The 14,359-nt window shown below is 42.3% G+C and overlaps 1 protein-coding gene across 11 annotated transcripts in view; it reads right to left on the bottom strand.

Moving 5' to 3' along the window:
- Positions 1-14,359, bottom strand: part of Tp63 (tumor protein p63) — a 210,025-nt gene that overhangs the window by 18,313 nt on the left and 177,353 nt on the right. For 6 of the 11 annotated variants that reach the window (NM_001127339.2, NM_019221.4, NM_001127343.3 and 3 more), the window contains 6 exon segments: positions 2,872-3,008; positions 5,632-5,714; positions 7,639-7,775; positions 8,442-8,551; positions 9,880-9,995; positions 11,710-11,896. In NM_001127339.2, coding sequence (NP_001120811.1) covers positions 2,872-3,008; positions 5,632-5,714; positions 7,639-7,775; positions 8,442-8,551; positions 9,880-9,995; positions 11,710-11,896 — 770 coding nt within the window. 11 annotated transcript variants of the gene reach the window in all.

The raw sequence follows: 14,359 nt of genomic DNA on the forward strand, positions 1-14,359 counted from the left end.
CTCTCTAAGTTGATTTATTCTTTTCAAATGATTGCCAGGAAATTAGATTTCCATTTTTCTTTGTCTACTTATTTCTTCTCTCGGAGATTTGCATGAAAACAAAAGAACTGAGAAAGACAATCTCAGCCAAAGGCTGTAGCAACTGGAGAACTTGCATGGGTTCATGTCCATCATCAGGGAGCTGCGTACATGTAATGGTATAAAGGCATAATTGTAGGAAACATCTGCATTTTGCTAAGGTCTCATTTTGCAGTCTGTTAGCTGTCCATGCACAAGCTATCACAGCTGTGAGACACCAACTCAGACTCATGCACACGATTGATTCAAATGAACATCCAGGGAGCTATGCAGCTAAACCCACACTATTCACTTTTAGCGACTCTAAATGAGTCCCTAAAAATTTGTATTTTGCTAACACAACCTCCTTAGCCATACATTTTCTTCTCAGGTAGAATAGATTACTCCATGAAGAATAGATAATAGTAATAGTAATAGTTCCCCTTGGAGCAATTCAAGCCAATCAATCAGCTACCTGTGGAAAATTCCTGACAGAGATACAAGTTCTGTATTTTCATCTACTCATTCCTTCTACCAACACAGAGAGTATGAGCCCCTGACCAGAATTAAGCCAGTTTATTCATTAAGGCTGTAAAACAAATACAATAGATTGTTTCTTTTCTCCTTTAATTTACCCAACTTCCTTATATGGCCACATAAATTTATACAATCCTGAAACCTGCAAAGCTTTCTTAGTATTTTAAAAGTTTGGAAGTCAAACTAAACTATTGGAAAAAGGAGCTATATTCTTATCTCCATTTTAAGGTCAAGTCTTTTAATGTGCTCTAATAAAGGGGTTGTAACACCATGAACATTTGATATCTAAGCAGAAATGTTTAGATTTCACAGGAGAAAAAGAGTTCTAAGTTAAAGGCTGCTGTCAGATACTGACTTCAGAACATTTTATATTCTCTCTAGAATATACGTATTAGCTTTCCGATGGGCCTAGCAAACAGAAATTTCATTTTAATGAACACTAGAAGGCGAACTACATATTTATCTGCAAGAGTGGTTGGCAAGCTGTATAACGTGGCTCCTGAGCTTCCAATGGTTGTCCACTTTTAAAAATGGAGGAGAGAGCAATCATGATATGAGGAAATGATATAAAATACAAGGTTCAGTTTCTATAATAAGGTATTTATGTGACAGACACCGTCATTCATTTAGTATCTACTAGTGTTCTGATACAATCATAAAACTGACCAGTTATAAGAGATCATATGTACCAAGATACCTAAAATAAGTAATTCTCACAGTTCACAGGAAAACGAAGATGCTTACCAGTCCCTATGCTAGACAGTTCTTTCCATTGACCAGAACAACCAAGTCCAGAGCTGAAGTCTCAGAACTAGCTCAACACAACACATTAACACATAATGTAATCCTACTGGTGTTCTGTTGGCAGAAGTTTGTGAGAAGGAACAGAAGGTGATTTATGACCTACTTCTCTGAGGATGGAATTCCTTCACAACTCTTCCCCCCAGTCTTCTATGTTTCAACTTTGTTTTCCTCCGGTCCCTTTTGTGTGAACTAACTCAATTCTATACTTGAATATACTAACAAATGTTGATGTCAGATATGGAAAAGAATCCCTATGATCAGCAGTGAGAATTCTGTGTGTTCTGATGTTCCCAAGAAACCACTCAATTTACTTTTTATGACTGGCTTTCAGTACAAATGGTAGCTACCAGTTGCAAAACTTTTATGTTAGATGTTATAAGAACTTTTCTCGTCAAAAAGGATCTTCAATGCTCAACAGCTTTGAGCTGAAAAAAGGGCATGCTCACTTCTGAATCTTCTGCTCCTCATGACTCAGAAGTTGCCTGTGACTATTAGAGATGCAGTCTAGACTCCTTTAGCAAAGTTGGTGTTGATTAAAAAAGAAGAGTTATCTGAAAATAACCATCATTGACCATTTATTTGCATTTCTATTTTAAACACTATCTTTAGTCGAAGCTTATGACTATTAGAATAAATTACCACTGTATCTTAAAAAAAAAACAAAACACTCTTTTCTCAGTCAAGGTAGTTTTTGATATCATTTCTTTTTAAGGTGAAATGTTGAGTGTTTGAAATTTCTCAAGTGGATCTAAATTGTAGTATAGACGTTTATCTACTGAGACTCTCTGGCAACACCTGTCTAATATACAATGTATTAAACTCCCAAGAGATTGTACTAAGCACCAAAAGCTAAGAATAAACAGGGCTCTGATTGGCCAATCTGCCCTCCTTTCAGAAGAGCTATTCTCTTCTTGTTAGTCACAAAACAATTAACATCATCAGAGCTTCAAGTAGGAGAGTAAAACTTAACATATGAATAGATTGTATGCATATGCTAATAGGGTTGCAAAGTCTTTCCCATTTGTTTGAAAGTTTCTTGCTGGAAGACAGTCTAGAGCAAAGGTGCTAAGACTTAGAAACCTGCTATTCCTGTGCTCTGCCCTGGGACAGCCTTCAAGGAACAGGGCTAGGTTTCAGAATCCTTGTCTCCTTGGTATTCTGTATCTAAGGTGGTACCCAAATGGGATGGGGTATACCCTAGGAGATACATGTGCCAATCCTCTGCGATGAGTGGAAGTTTATTAGAATAGAGCATTAGTAAGTATTAGTATGAGTCTGGGGCTCAATAGAACACAAATGAAACTCCCCCAGAGACAGTTTACAAGACACGCAGGAAGTGAAAACGGGACAAAGAGTCAAACCAGCTTGTCTAAACTGTTATGTAGCCTCATGGAGTCTGCCGTTAACCTACTGCTGATGAAGACAGACAGTCACGCTCGTTCATGCCTTCTGAGAGGACGGGGGCACACTCACTGTTTCTGAAGTAGGTGTTGGTGCTGCTGCTGCTGCTGCTGCCTGTACGTCTCGATCGTGTGCTGAGGGAGATACTGCATGAGCTCGAGCGACTCCTTGATCTTGAGCAGCATTTCATAAGTCTCACGGCCTCTCACCTACGGGGAAGCCGGAAAACAGAGGAGATGAGGAGCTGCAGAGGCGCCGACGGGCAGCCAACTCTCATTGGAGGATTCTGTGTGGTTAAATGCACCTCCTCACGAATCCATATTTGTAACGTGAGTGTCAACGGAGCTGGTCCATTTCGGTCAGTTGTAGCCACACAGGCAGAGATATGATCAGTCAACTGCATGTTCCCAGCTGACGGAGAACAAGGAGAGGTTCTGCCCCTCTTTCAGTTCTCATGCTGTGAACTTATATTCTTTTTTAGTTGAACGTACTGCCATATAGTTCATTCTACTGTTGTGTTTTCTGTTGATTACTTTGTTGCCTTAAATGGGCTCAAAACAAAAATACCCCTCACTGCCTCTGTAGGGGAAGAGGGAGGCAGTGCTGTGCCATTCAGGGAAGATGCTTATATTAGACAAACCTTATCTAAAAATGAGTTAGCATGCTGTTGACTGTGAGTTCAGAATAGATGAACCTACATACATCACATATTAAATAAGACACCTTTAAACAAAACATGTACAAAACAAGGCTGTCCATCCATCTATGGACACCCCGGGACCAGAGATTAATAGGAGGTCAGTACTACCTTTCTCTTAAGAACAATGACTCAGTTTCAGCTACAATTTTATAAAACATAACAATCATGAAAAATACACTGTCTTTGGAATGACAAAGGGTCTCAGGAGGAATGAAGTGTGTCTCTCTTTTTAAGATAGCTTCTTTAAAGCTTTAAAAAGGAAGAGAAGGCTGGATTAGGATGAAGCCAGCAGCCCACGGGAGAACTGTAGAGGCCCTAGGAGTAAGTGTTCAACATAATCTGGACCTTAGGCACCTGTGTGCTGTACCTAATCATTGGCCTGAGGACAAAAGGTGGACCATGCCCAGATTCTCTGCTGCTGTTGTTAGCTTTGCTCTCTTCTCTTTCTCCAAGAAGCCCACCGTAAATTAGAGCCTTTCCTCTCCAAGCTTGTTCCTTCTCTTGTGCTTCCTTAGCCTCGCTCTTCTGTGGATTTCGTTACCTTGGAACTATGTCCTCAGGAGAAGGTAAATGCTTTGATGGTAAAAACTACTACATCCCTCTCGAGCAATGGGAATTGCTCGAGATCCAGCCTACTGGTCACACAGCATGAATCGATTTCATTGTTTATTTGTTTTTTAAATACTATAAGCTCCATTTTGTTTACTTTTTCATTGCTTTTAGCTTTAGTTCATCATAGTCACTCCTTTGGGCACACACTGGGATTTCTGTAAAATATAGTATAGCAGGAGCAACGTTTCACCTGAAGGCCACAATTTAGTTTCTATATGGAGCTTTAGAAAGGAGACGGAGAGTCTCAACTGATTCCCTGTTAGATTTCCCTGGGGGCCAGGGCTGGGAAGGCCGAGAAGGAAGCATGCACGCCCAAACCTGCTGAGCGACCTAAGCTCCAATCCCAGGGCACTAGCGCAGCCACTATTCCTGGCACTGCCACCTCTGTCAGCTTGGAGGGCACCTGGGTTGCACTGGTCACCAATATTTCACAAAGTCTGAGAAGAAGAGCAATGGGCGGTACAGACGGCAAAGACCCAGGGTAGTAAGAACTCAACAAACTCTAACCATAGCCTAGTAAAGTGAGTTCATCCGTGACCCTGTGCAAGCAAAGGATCGTCTTATGTAAGAACTGGGCCAAGCCTCCTGGCTCTTCACACAGGACTGTGGATTCTGCCTTGCTTAGCTTCCTTTGTGACACTCCCTAAGAGAAGACAAGTGTTCCCGGCACATAGAAGTGATTAATGCTTAAAGGAAGGAGATGCTGATTGCTCTAAACTGACTGCTTGTTACATGTGGTTGACATGCAACAGATAGCCACGGTATACCCCAGAAGGTGAATATCACCCCAGAAGGTGACTAGCTAATTGCTGGAGTACCAACTCTGTGATTCAAGTGTGACAAAAATTTAGGAATGGCAAAGCTGTCTCCAAAAGTTCTATTCCTCACAAATAACAACATAGGAATTAACTTTAAATATTTGATTGAAAAAAAATGTCCTATTATGAGGGTAGCTTTGACAGAATGGGAGAGGAAGTAGATGATCTTAAAATATAAATAGGTTCCAAAGGGACAGGATAGCTTCTGGTTTTGCAAAGGAAAATCTCTTTGCTTTATTTTATACATCGTTCTGCCACTAGGAATGAATGTATTTCCTTGTCTATGTTTCATACGTTACTCTCCTACATTCCAAAGTATTAGGGGCTCATTTAAGCTGTGAGAGTAGAGCCATGTGGATGAGATGAGGGTGGTTTTAAACGATTGCCAGAGAGGTTTTTGCCTGGTGAAAGACAATACATGGATGACGGCAGCATTTCAGAAGAAGGCCCTCATCAGAACCTGACCAGGGGCAACTTGACCTTGGACTTGCAGCTTTCAGCACTGGGAGAAATATGCGGCTGTTGTTCACAAGCTCGCAACCTACACCATCTAAGTTGTCCTCTAGGTTCCTTTGTTGTTCTAGCTCCAGTGTGTGAGAGTTCTTTCCCTCTTGCTCCAGGTAACTGGGTGATGACTGGCTAATAAATGCGCATTCAAGGCAGGCTAAATGGAGCACCCGTGAGAATCTGGGGATGACTCACTGGTAGGTACAGCAGCTCATCATCTGGGGATCTCCGTTTCTTGATGGAAGTCATCTGGATTCCGTGGGTATTCTGACGGAAAGCTGGAGGAAGGAAGACACGAGCTTCATCCTGGGGAGTTACTGAAGCAGTGATGTATTGAGTCTGATATTTAAGGGTACATACTAAATACGAACAGCCTAGCAACCTGTGAGATGAAGGATGATTGTGCTAAGTACCATCTAATTGATGCTAATTGCTTTTATATAAGAAGGTTGAAGAGAGCTAGAAAAGGCTATTACAAAAAGGCGAATCTAGGCTACGAAGGGGCATTCTGACTACATGCTCACTACCTGCGTGTGTCTATGAAAAGCTGTTAAGGAAAAGAAAAGCTGGTATTTTTGCTTTTGAAAATGTTTCCGTGGGAGAGGATGTGCCTAATCTGTCAGAGACTTTATATGACATGATGGGGGGATCCCACCCTCTCAGAGGAGACAGGAAGGGGAAATGGGGGAAGGGACTCGGTGAGGAAGGGAGCAGGAAGGGGAGAAGCATTTGAGATCTAAATAAACAAATTAATTAATTAATTTAAAAAAATGTATGTTTTAGAGTCTTCATTTCCGAAAGAGTTAAGTGCATGGTACAGGAATTGGGTTGGTAATAGTAAAACGGGAAATATCAGAATTAACAAGTGATAAATCACTAAGATTTTTAAATTAGAATTTCTAATTAATCAGGATCCAGGGTGTGAGAATGATCTTCCCACCAAATTCAGATATTCGGTTCTTGCTATAATTCATCAAATCCCTAGGGATAGGGGAGTCGAGGTAGGATGAGTGCTGCAAAAGGGAAGTTAGAATGTGGATATGTACGTAGGACACATTTGAGCTGTATGAGGAATTGTCAGGGGTCAGACGGAATCTATCACAAAAGCATATCACATTCAGCAGTTGGAAGTCAGTGGTGGTAGGGTCTCCTGTAAAGAACAATTCAAGTTTCAATTCATCGGAATACTAATAGATTATAAGATTAGGGCCTTGTCATCAAAGAAGGCATAAGCTTCAAAATACCTGTTGAAAATTGTGCATGGCGGTTTATGCCTTAAATTCCAGAGCATGGACCACTGAAGGGAGAGAGTTGATGTTGAGGTCAATGCCTCCAGCCTGATTCAGATTTCCAGGTCGGGCTGGGGTAGGGAGTGGAATCTTTTTTTTTCTTTCTTTCTTTTTAAATCCAAACAAACTTGTGGTATCACTAGGTTTGTGTTAATGCATGGTGCTTTCTAAAATAATATTTCTGAACAAACCAGCAGCTCACATGGGACAGAGTTTTGTAGCTATAGCCAGATGGCCCTCAGGACCCTGTGGAGTGTCTGAGGTGGAGGCATAGGCCATGGGTCACTCAAACCTTTTCCGGCGGGAACGTCTCTGTTTCTATAATTTTGTACTTTGCGTTTCACGAAATACCCCCACTAATATTTAATTAATTAGAATCCAAGTTTTAGAAAAGACGATAAAGAATATGAGACCTCATTCTGTTCAACACTGTGACCGCAAGGCTCAGTGAGAGCACATCTGTGCATCCCTGGACTATGCCTAAGGAAATGTGTTCTCGGAGGGTACCGCTCCTTAGAGATCCTAGGAGAGCAGGTACCATTTTAGCCTCATGCTTAAGAGCTGAAAGGTAAATGGATGCCCGGAGCTTTAGGTACCATTTGACCCAGGTGGAGGGCCTACAAAACAAAACACTGGATGTTTCTGATGCAACAAGCCTGCAGCGAGCCTGAGAAGGTGTGGCTGTGGTGCTGTTGCCGTGGAAGTCAGGTTCTGGGGAATCTTACAGTGAGATCTCCGATGAAGGATGTGGCTTAGGCAAACTGTAGTGGGTCCGCTTCTGCTAGCCATACTCCTACTTGCTCTGTGACCTGTGACCACGCATTTCCTCACGCAGCCCTCCTAATATTATCTGCAGAGTCCTACATCTGGAGACGACTCTACCCTGCCCCATCTGGCCTCTACATCTACTTACGGCGCTTCGTACCATCGCCGTTCTTTGCGCTGTCTGATACTTGCTGCTTTCTGATGCTGTCTTCATCGGCCTTCCGATCTCTTCCTGGGCAAGCGCAGATCCGGGCCTCAAAGCAACGTCGGCCCAGGACTTGCCCACTGGAAATTAGTGAAGAATAACAGGTTAAAGTGACTGGTGTTACAGTCCCCTGGAGTTCTCCCACTAATTTCCCTTATGCTGACCATCTTCCGCGCACCGCCACCCCTGCCCCCACACACATCCTTCAGCATAGCTGTTCAGAGCAAGCACCCAAAAGCGCCAGGCAGAACAGGAAAGTGTTTGTGTGCCACAAGCAATGTGAATAAAGAACATTCCATTTCTTTTGCAAAGAACCTCCAAGCCATTAGCTGAACAGCTGTATTTAGCTACATATTTTGAAGGAAACTTGAGTTAAGCCAGGGGATGTCCTTGGATAAAATCCCCCTCCAGCAACTCAGACTGCTCAAGGAAACTGTTAAATGCCTTGGGGCCACGCGAAAACAAACACCGTCTATCCGAAACAATTCCAGTCAAACGTCAAGAATTTCGGTCTGAAGTGACTAGCATGCCCCTCTTGGCATTTTTGGGCCCCCTCCTCTGATCCCCTCCCCCTTCCCTGTCTCCACTTTCTCAGATCTTTTTGTGTTTACAGTGGATTTGCAGCTCAAGGCACTAAATCTGGGGCTTTTCTTTCTACAGCAAAGGTAGTGGGGGAAAAAAAAAGGATTCTACTTGGTCCTCAACCTCTGGCTGTTTATGAGTTCGGTTTGCTCCCAGTCACTTACTCTCTGGTTTCCAGAGTAACGATGATTAAAATTGGACGGCGGTTCATTCCTCCGACACAGCTGCTGTTGCACATGAAATTGTACAGGACTGTTGTGAATTCAGTGCCAACCTGAGGCAGGAGAAGAAGAAACATGCGTGTCCACATATGCTATAACATGTGACATGGCCTGCCCTGATGCTTTTGCCCTCAGCTCTGCCCTCTAGAACTCCGCTTCAAATGGCAAATGTTTCCTTCTAGGAAGGGATATGGTAAAATCCCCTGGAGAGCTCTCTTTGTCTTGCTTTCTAGAAAGCTTCAAACTAATGTTTCTAACACAGGAAGGACACTGGCTCGCTGCTCTTTGACCCTGCTTCTTTCACAACCTCTCTCAAATTACTCACTTTAGTCTATACCACACAGATCTCTCTGGAAAAGGAGAGGGGATTTTTTGTTTGTTTGGTTTTTTTGTTTGTTTGTTTTGTTTTGTTTTGTTAAAGTGTCCAAATTAGCAGCAATTCTCCAGGGATATTTTCTTTTTGAAGATAAAACAGTATTATATAAGTTTGAACGTACATTTTCATGAGGCAGATCCTAGAGCTAGAACACCCACAGAATTAAATCATCTAAATTGTTCATTTTATACACAAGGCCTGTGAAGCCCAGAGACGGTGAGTCACATGCCAAAGAGCCCATAGCGAGCTAGGCAGCACCAGCGGACCAGCTTTGTTACTCCTGCAGTCTTGTGACTACTGTATATGCTCCATCGGTCTATTCTGCCTCATACACATGTTTGTAAATGTACCATCTGTTCAGGCAAACTTCAGCTAAACAATGTGTTGTCGCTTCTCCCATTTACAATCTACTATAAAAAAAAAAAAACCACCACATCTAACATGGTTTACATGTACTATCAATTCCCCGTCATCTAGAGAAAACCGTGCTTCATATAAAACTGCCTCGCAAGCATCATTTTCTGCTTTGAGGAGGGCAGCATGGTGAGAGAGCCCCATTACTAAGCTAATTCTGTGCTTTTTAAATTCAAGATTTTAGAAAGAGGTTTATTCACTTTTTTATGTGTTTGGGCATTTTGCATGATATGTGTGCAATATGTGTGGCGTCCCCACAGGGCAGAGGACAGCATGTCCTCTGAAACTGGAGTTGCAGGCAGTTGTGAGGAACCATCTGTGCTGGGATGGGGTTGGAAACAGAACCAAGGCCCTTCGGAAAAGGAGCAAGTTCTCTGAACTGCTGAGCCATCTCTCCAGTCCCACCTTTAGTATCGTTAAGGGGGTGACATGGGAACAAGAGATATTTAAAAAAAATATTTTGCAAGTATTTGGTGACAAGGGTAAGCACAGTGATAAGTGCTAGATTCCCACATGTTAGCAAATGCGTGCTCTGTCCTCTGCCCTGCTAGCCCAGCTGCAGGTCTGCCTCGGCCCTGTTTGCCTGCTTACCTGTGGTGGCTCATAAGGGACCAGCACGCTCTGCCTTCCTGTGATAGGATCTTCTACATACTGGGCATGGCTGTTCCCTTCTACTCGAATCAGATGACTGGGAGGGGCAATCTGTCCTGTGGGTCAGGAAAGAACAGACCAGTCAGTTTACACACCCTAGTAATCAAGAGGACAAAATGAAACAGCATGGAAACAAATGACAGTGGACTAAGAAGCCACCCAGTGTCATAAAGGAAACCCACATCCTTGAGCAAAGACACCCCGTGTGGCATGGCCAGTGTCTACCATGGATGACACCAGATACTTCACAGCAACACAAAGAGCTTTATTGATGATCCGTGTCTAAGTGATAGGTCCGTGCTCTGCTGCTCAAGGCTCTGACATCACCCATTGAATAGAATTCCCCTAGTTTCCTTGCAAAATGGACCAAGACTTTGGCAAAAATACTAAATGAGAAGTAGAAGAAATTGGCTGAGCGTATCACACAGTGATAAAACACACGCCCACCAGACATGGGGCCCTGGGTTCAGGCCCCACCACTGAGACAAGACAAGCTGAATCCCAGGAGATAGTGAGCACTGCTTACCTTTATTGTTTTCTCCTATCCACCTTTAGACCCAGCTTTAGTTATAAAGATAAGACATTTTCTGGCTTCACTGTGTTCAAAGAAGCCCAGGTGAGAGACAAGAAGAGAGAGAGGCAGGTTTTACAAAAGCCCAGGCACAGTCTGAAAATTGTGAAATTTGGCAATATTCCAAAAGAAAGTGTTTTGAGACTTAGGGGCCATAAAGGTGTCTTTACCCTTTGGCTATGAAATTCCAGTCTATGAAAACTATTCGATAAAACTGAGAGTCTAAGAATACCAACGTATCCGCTATAGCACTGTTTATTTTGATCAAAACAATATTGTGTGAAAAATTAAGGAAACCTCCAAAAATATTGTCATTTTGATGGAACTCTGACATTTACGCAAACCGAGGATGAAGTCTGATATTCTTTATGGTATACTGTTACGTGCAAAGCAAGACACAAACATGAGGACAGTGCAGACAAAACTAGAAAATTAATGTGTGAATTGGTCAGAGATGTTTGGTTGCATTTTTACCTTTAAAATCTTTATTCTCTCTTCCCCATGAAAAGTTCATGCAGTCTCGTCAGTGTCCTAGATTCACACCTCCAACTACTTCCCAATACTTATGCTTTCAGAATTTTCTGGGAATCATTTTAACTCCCAACCCTTCCTGCATTTCCAACACTGTGAGGATTCCTTTATGCTTCTAGTGTTCTTTGTTTTTGTCCCCTTCATGGAAATGTGCAAAACCTATTCTAACCCTTGGAGGCTCTCCCCTCTTCTGTAACACTGCTGTTGGATTTGGTTTAGATGACACACAGACACAGAACTTAAAGGTGTCCGTAAGACCCCTCTCAGACATCTGCCTTTCTTTCCATTACCCATTGGCTTTCTCTTTTAATTTATCCATTGTTTGACTTCTCAATTTTTATTCTCTTTTTTCCCTTCCCTTTGCTTTTCCATTTGTTCATTACATCAATTCTTTCACGCTCCTTCTTTTGGTCTTCCCCAGCCTCCAATTCTTCTAAACTTGAAAGATGGCTCTGGAAAAGGCATCCAAGCCAAAGGCTGTGATAGACATACCAACCCCCATGCTTTATATCCTTCCATTTGGAAAAAGAAATTAATAAGTAGTTCAATTACCGTGAAAGCCATGAATTTATTTACCATTATTTTTAGCCGGAAATCAGAACCAGCCTCGTTACCATCAAAGAGCTTGATTGGAGAATAACAGAATCCCAGAACCCCGCTGTTCTTACCCTCATTGAACTCGCGGCTCAGCTCGTGGTTAGGACATCGTTTCACAACCTCGGTGACATGCTCGGCTTTCTTGTAGACAGGCATGGCACGAATGACGGCGCCCTGTGGGGGTGGGGTCATCACCTTGATCTGGATGGGGCAGGTCTTTGCAATCTGGCAGTAGAGCTTCTTCAGTTCGGTGGAATACTGCGTAAAGAGGAGAGGGAGCCGCAGGAAGAGAGAGAGAACCAATATGAGAAGATGCTACTTCAAGCCGGAAGAAGAAAAACACGACCACTTTTGAAAGCCCTTCTAGCCACATGCTAAGTTCTGGCTGGTACAAGTGTGGCATGTGGCAACTTTATAATAGAAAACTGTATTTATTAATCAAATTGATAATTCTTGCCACTTTAAATAAAATTTTGTTTCCAAAATAGAGTATATTTATGCTATTTCTCTCTCTCTCTCTGTCTCTCTCTCTCTGTCTCTCTCTCTTTGTGTGTGTGTGTGTGTGTGTGTGTGTGTGTGTGTGTGTGTGGTATGTGTGTCTGGTATTTTGTTGTTGTTTGTTTAAACAAGATCTCACTGTATAGCACTGACGAACTAGCTTGAAACTCACAGAGAGCTGTCTGACTCTATCTTCCAAATGCTGGGCATAAAACTTGGTATCACAATGCCTGGCCTTTTTCTTATCTTTAGGACGAGGAGATTTAACTTCAAAGGGTTTAAAAGTAATACATGTCAAAAGATCCAAGGTGGGTGTTGGACAAGAGTCAGTTTTCTTTAAGGTTGAGGCCTCTGGTAGGTGGGCTGCAGAGTAGGCTGCACACTCAAGTGCATTTGGACTGTACAAATTGGATTTACTGGAAGAGAGAGAGAGAGAGAGAGAGAGAGAGAGAGAGAGAGAGAGAGAATGAATAGGAAGTTGGGTAGATCATCTTGGAGGAGTTGGGGGAGGGGAAATGAATATGATGAAAACACTGTGAAATTCTAGGATAAAATTATCATTGAACATAATAGCCCCCATGAACAACTTCACGAGGACCCTATAAATAAACAGGAAACAATGTTTCAAGTTGATGACTATAATTTCCCTTGTCTATATAAGAGATTCGTAGGAATTAGAGTTTATGGAACTTGTTTTTAAGATGGGGTATCTGGCAAAAACTGAGGAGATTTTTGTCTGAGATCCATAGCTAAACGCTGCACCACAAGAGCTCCTGCTAAGTTCTGGACTTACTGTGTGGTTCTGCTGTGAGAGAGACCACACACAGAAACCAGAAGGAAGCACTTGGCCTTCTCCCCCAAATGGCCAATGGATTAGGAAGTAGCTACTCATGGTTCTGAAGGAGGCTGGTACAGCTGTCCAGATCTGTCTAGTCACATGTAAGTCTTTCCTTAGTATTCAGTTTTCTTCAGGGAGGGTACATCCTCTCAGGATGAGCTGGTTTAGAACTGGTAGACTATGGTGAAAATGCCAACGATCTAAGAGGGAAAGCCCTATCCTGCATTGCCTCCTCTTGCTACCTTGGAATCAAGAGTAGAAGCTGTCTTTTCTGATTCCCTTTGCACGTTAAACCTTATCACCCTGGCTCCCTGGGCCAATGTCTTGTGGCTGCATTCCTGTTGACTCTAGTGCTGAGGTAAAACCACCCAGGCACTAGAAATCATAGCCAAGAGTGGACACCTAGTAACACATAGCCAAACAAGGGTAAACAGGGCCGCAGGTTGCGGGCCTATGCTGGCAGCACCATCCTCCCAGAGAGAAAGACACAGAAGGACAGAGCCCGAACCACAAAGAGATTCCTTTTTTTTTTTTTTTTTTTTAGTATGACCCAGCCCTAAACTGACTCAAGGACAACACCTACTTAAAAAAAAAAAAATCCCATTTAAACATGCTGTGTTGCTTCCTTTTGAAACAGAGTATTTACTTAAATAACACTTCATTTTTTTCCGACCATTTCGGCATATGAAACTTTCAGTTAAAATTTCTTAGGGCTGGGATGGTATTGCGAAATCAATCCTTCATGCCCACAGGTCAGGGATTAAACACAGTAAGAAGGTTTTTCATAGCTCGAAGTCAAGGAAGTGTGCCAAAAAATACCAACCACAGAAATAAGTTTCTTCTTGGGAAATGCTGAGTGAAATGTAGATGAATGATTTTGCTCTTGTGTTCTTAAATGATGACTTTACAGAAACATTGTATTAGGGCATATTAGGAACTCATGTCCATGGGGAGTGCCAAAGAAGTTAGCATATCTATTTGTGCTTTAGTTGCAAGAAATACTTTATGTAATCCTTTCGTGTGTTGCAGAAAACAAAACAAGCTTTAGAAAACAGGAAAAATAAATAAATCTGTCAGCCAAAGTCTCTTTACAAGCAAGGACTGTAAAATAGAAGAATAAATAGTCAGAACAGGGGGTTGGGGATTTAGCTCAGTGGTAGAGCGCTTGCCTAGGAAGCGCAAGGCCCTGGGTTCAATCCCCAGCTCCGAAAAAAAGAACCAAAAAAAAAAAAAAAAAATAGTCAGAACAGGACAGGATCCTAAGAGAGACAATCCACTGCAGTAATTAGTATACTATAAACCGAACTACAAAGACAAAAGTGGCCAAAAAATAATAAAAAAAACTCAGGGGCTAGAGTCCAAGTGAGTTAGTTGCTTGCCTGGTT

The sequence above is a fragment of the Rattus norvegicus genome, chromosome 11 (genome assembly GCF_021556685.1).
Source record: "Rattus norvegicus strain SHRSP/BbbUtx chromosome 11, alternate assembly SHRSP_T2T, whole genome shotgun sequence".
Classification (NCBI taxonomy): Eukaryota; Metazoa; Chordata; class Mammalia; order Rodentia; family Muridae; genus Rattus; species Rattus norvegicus.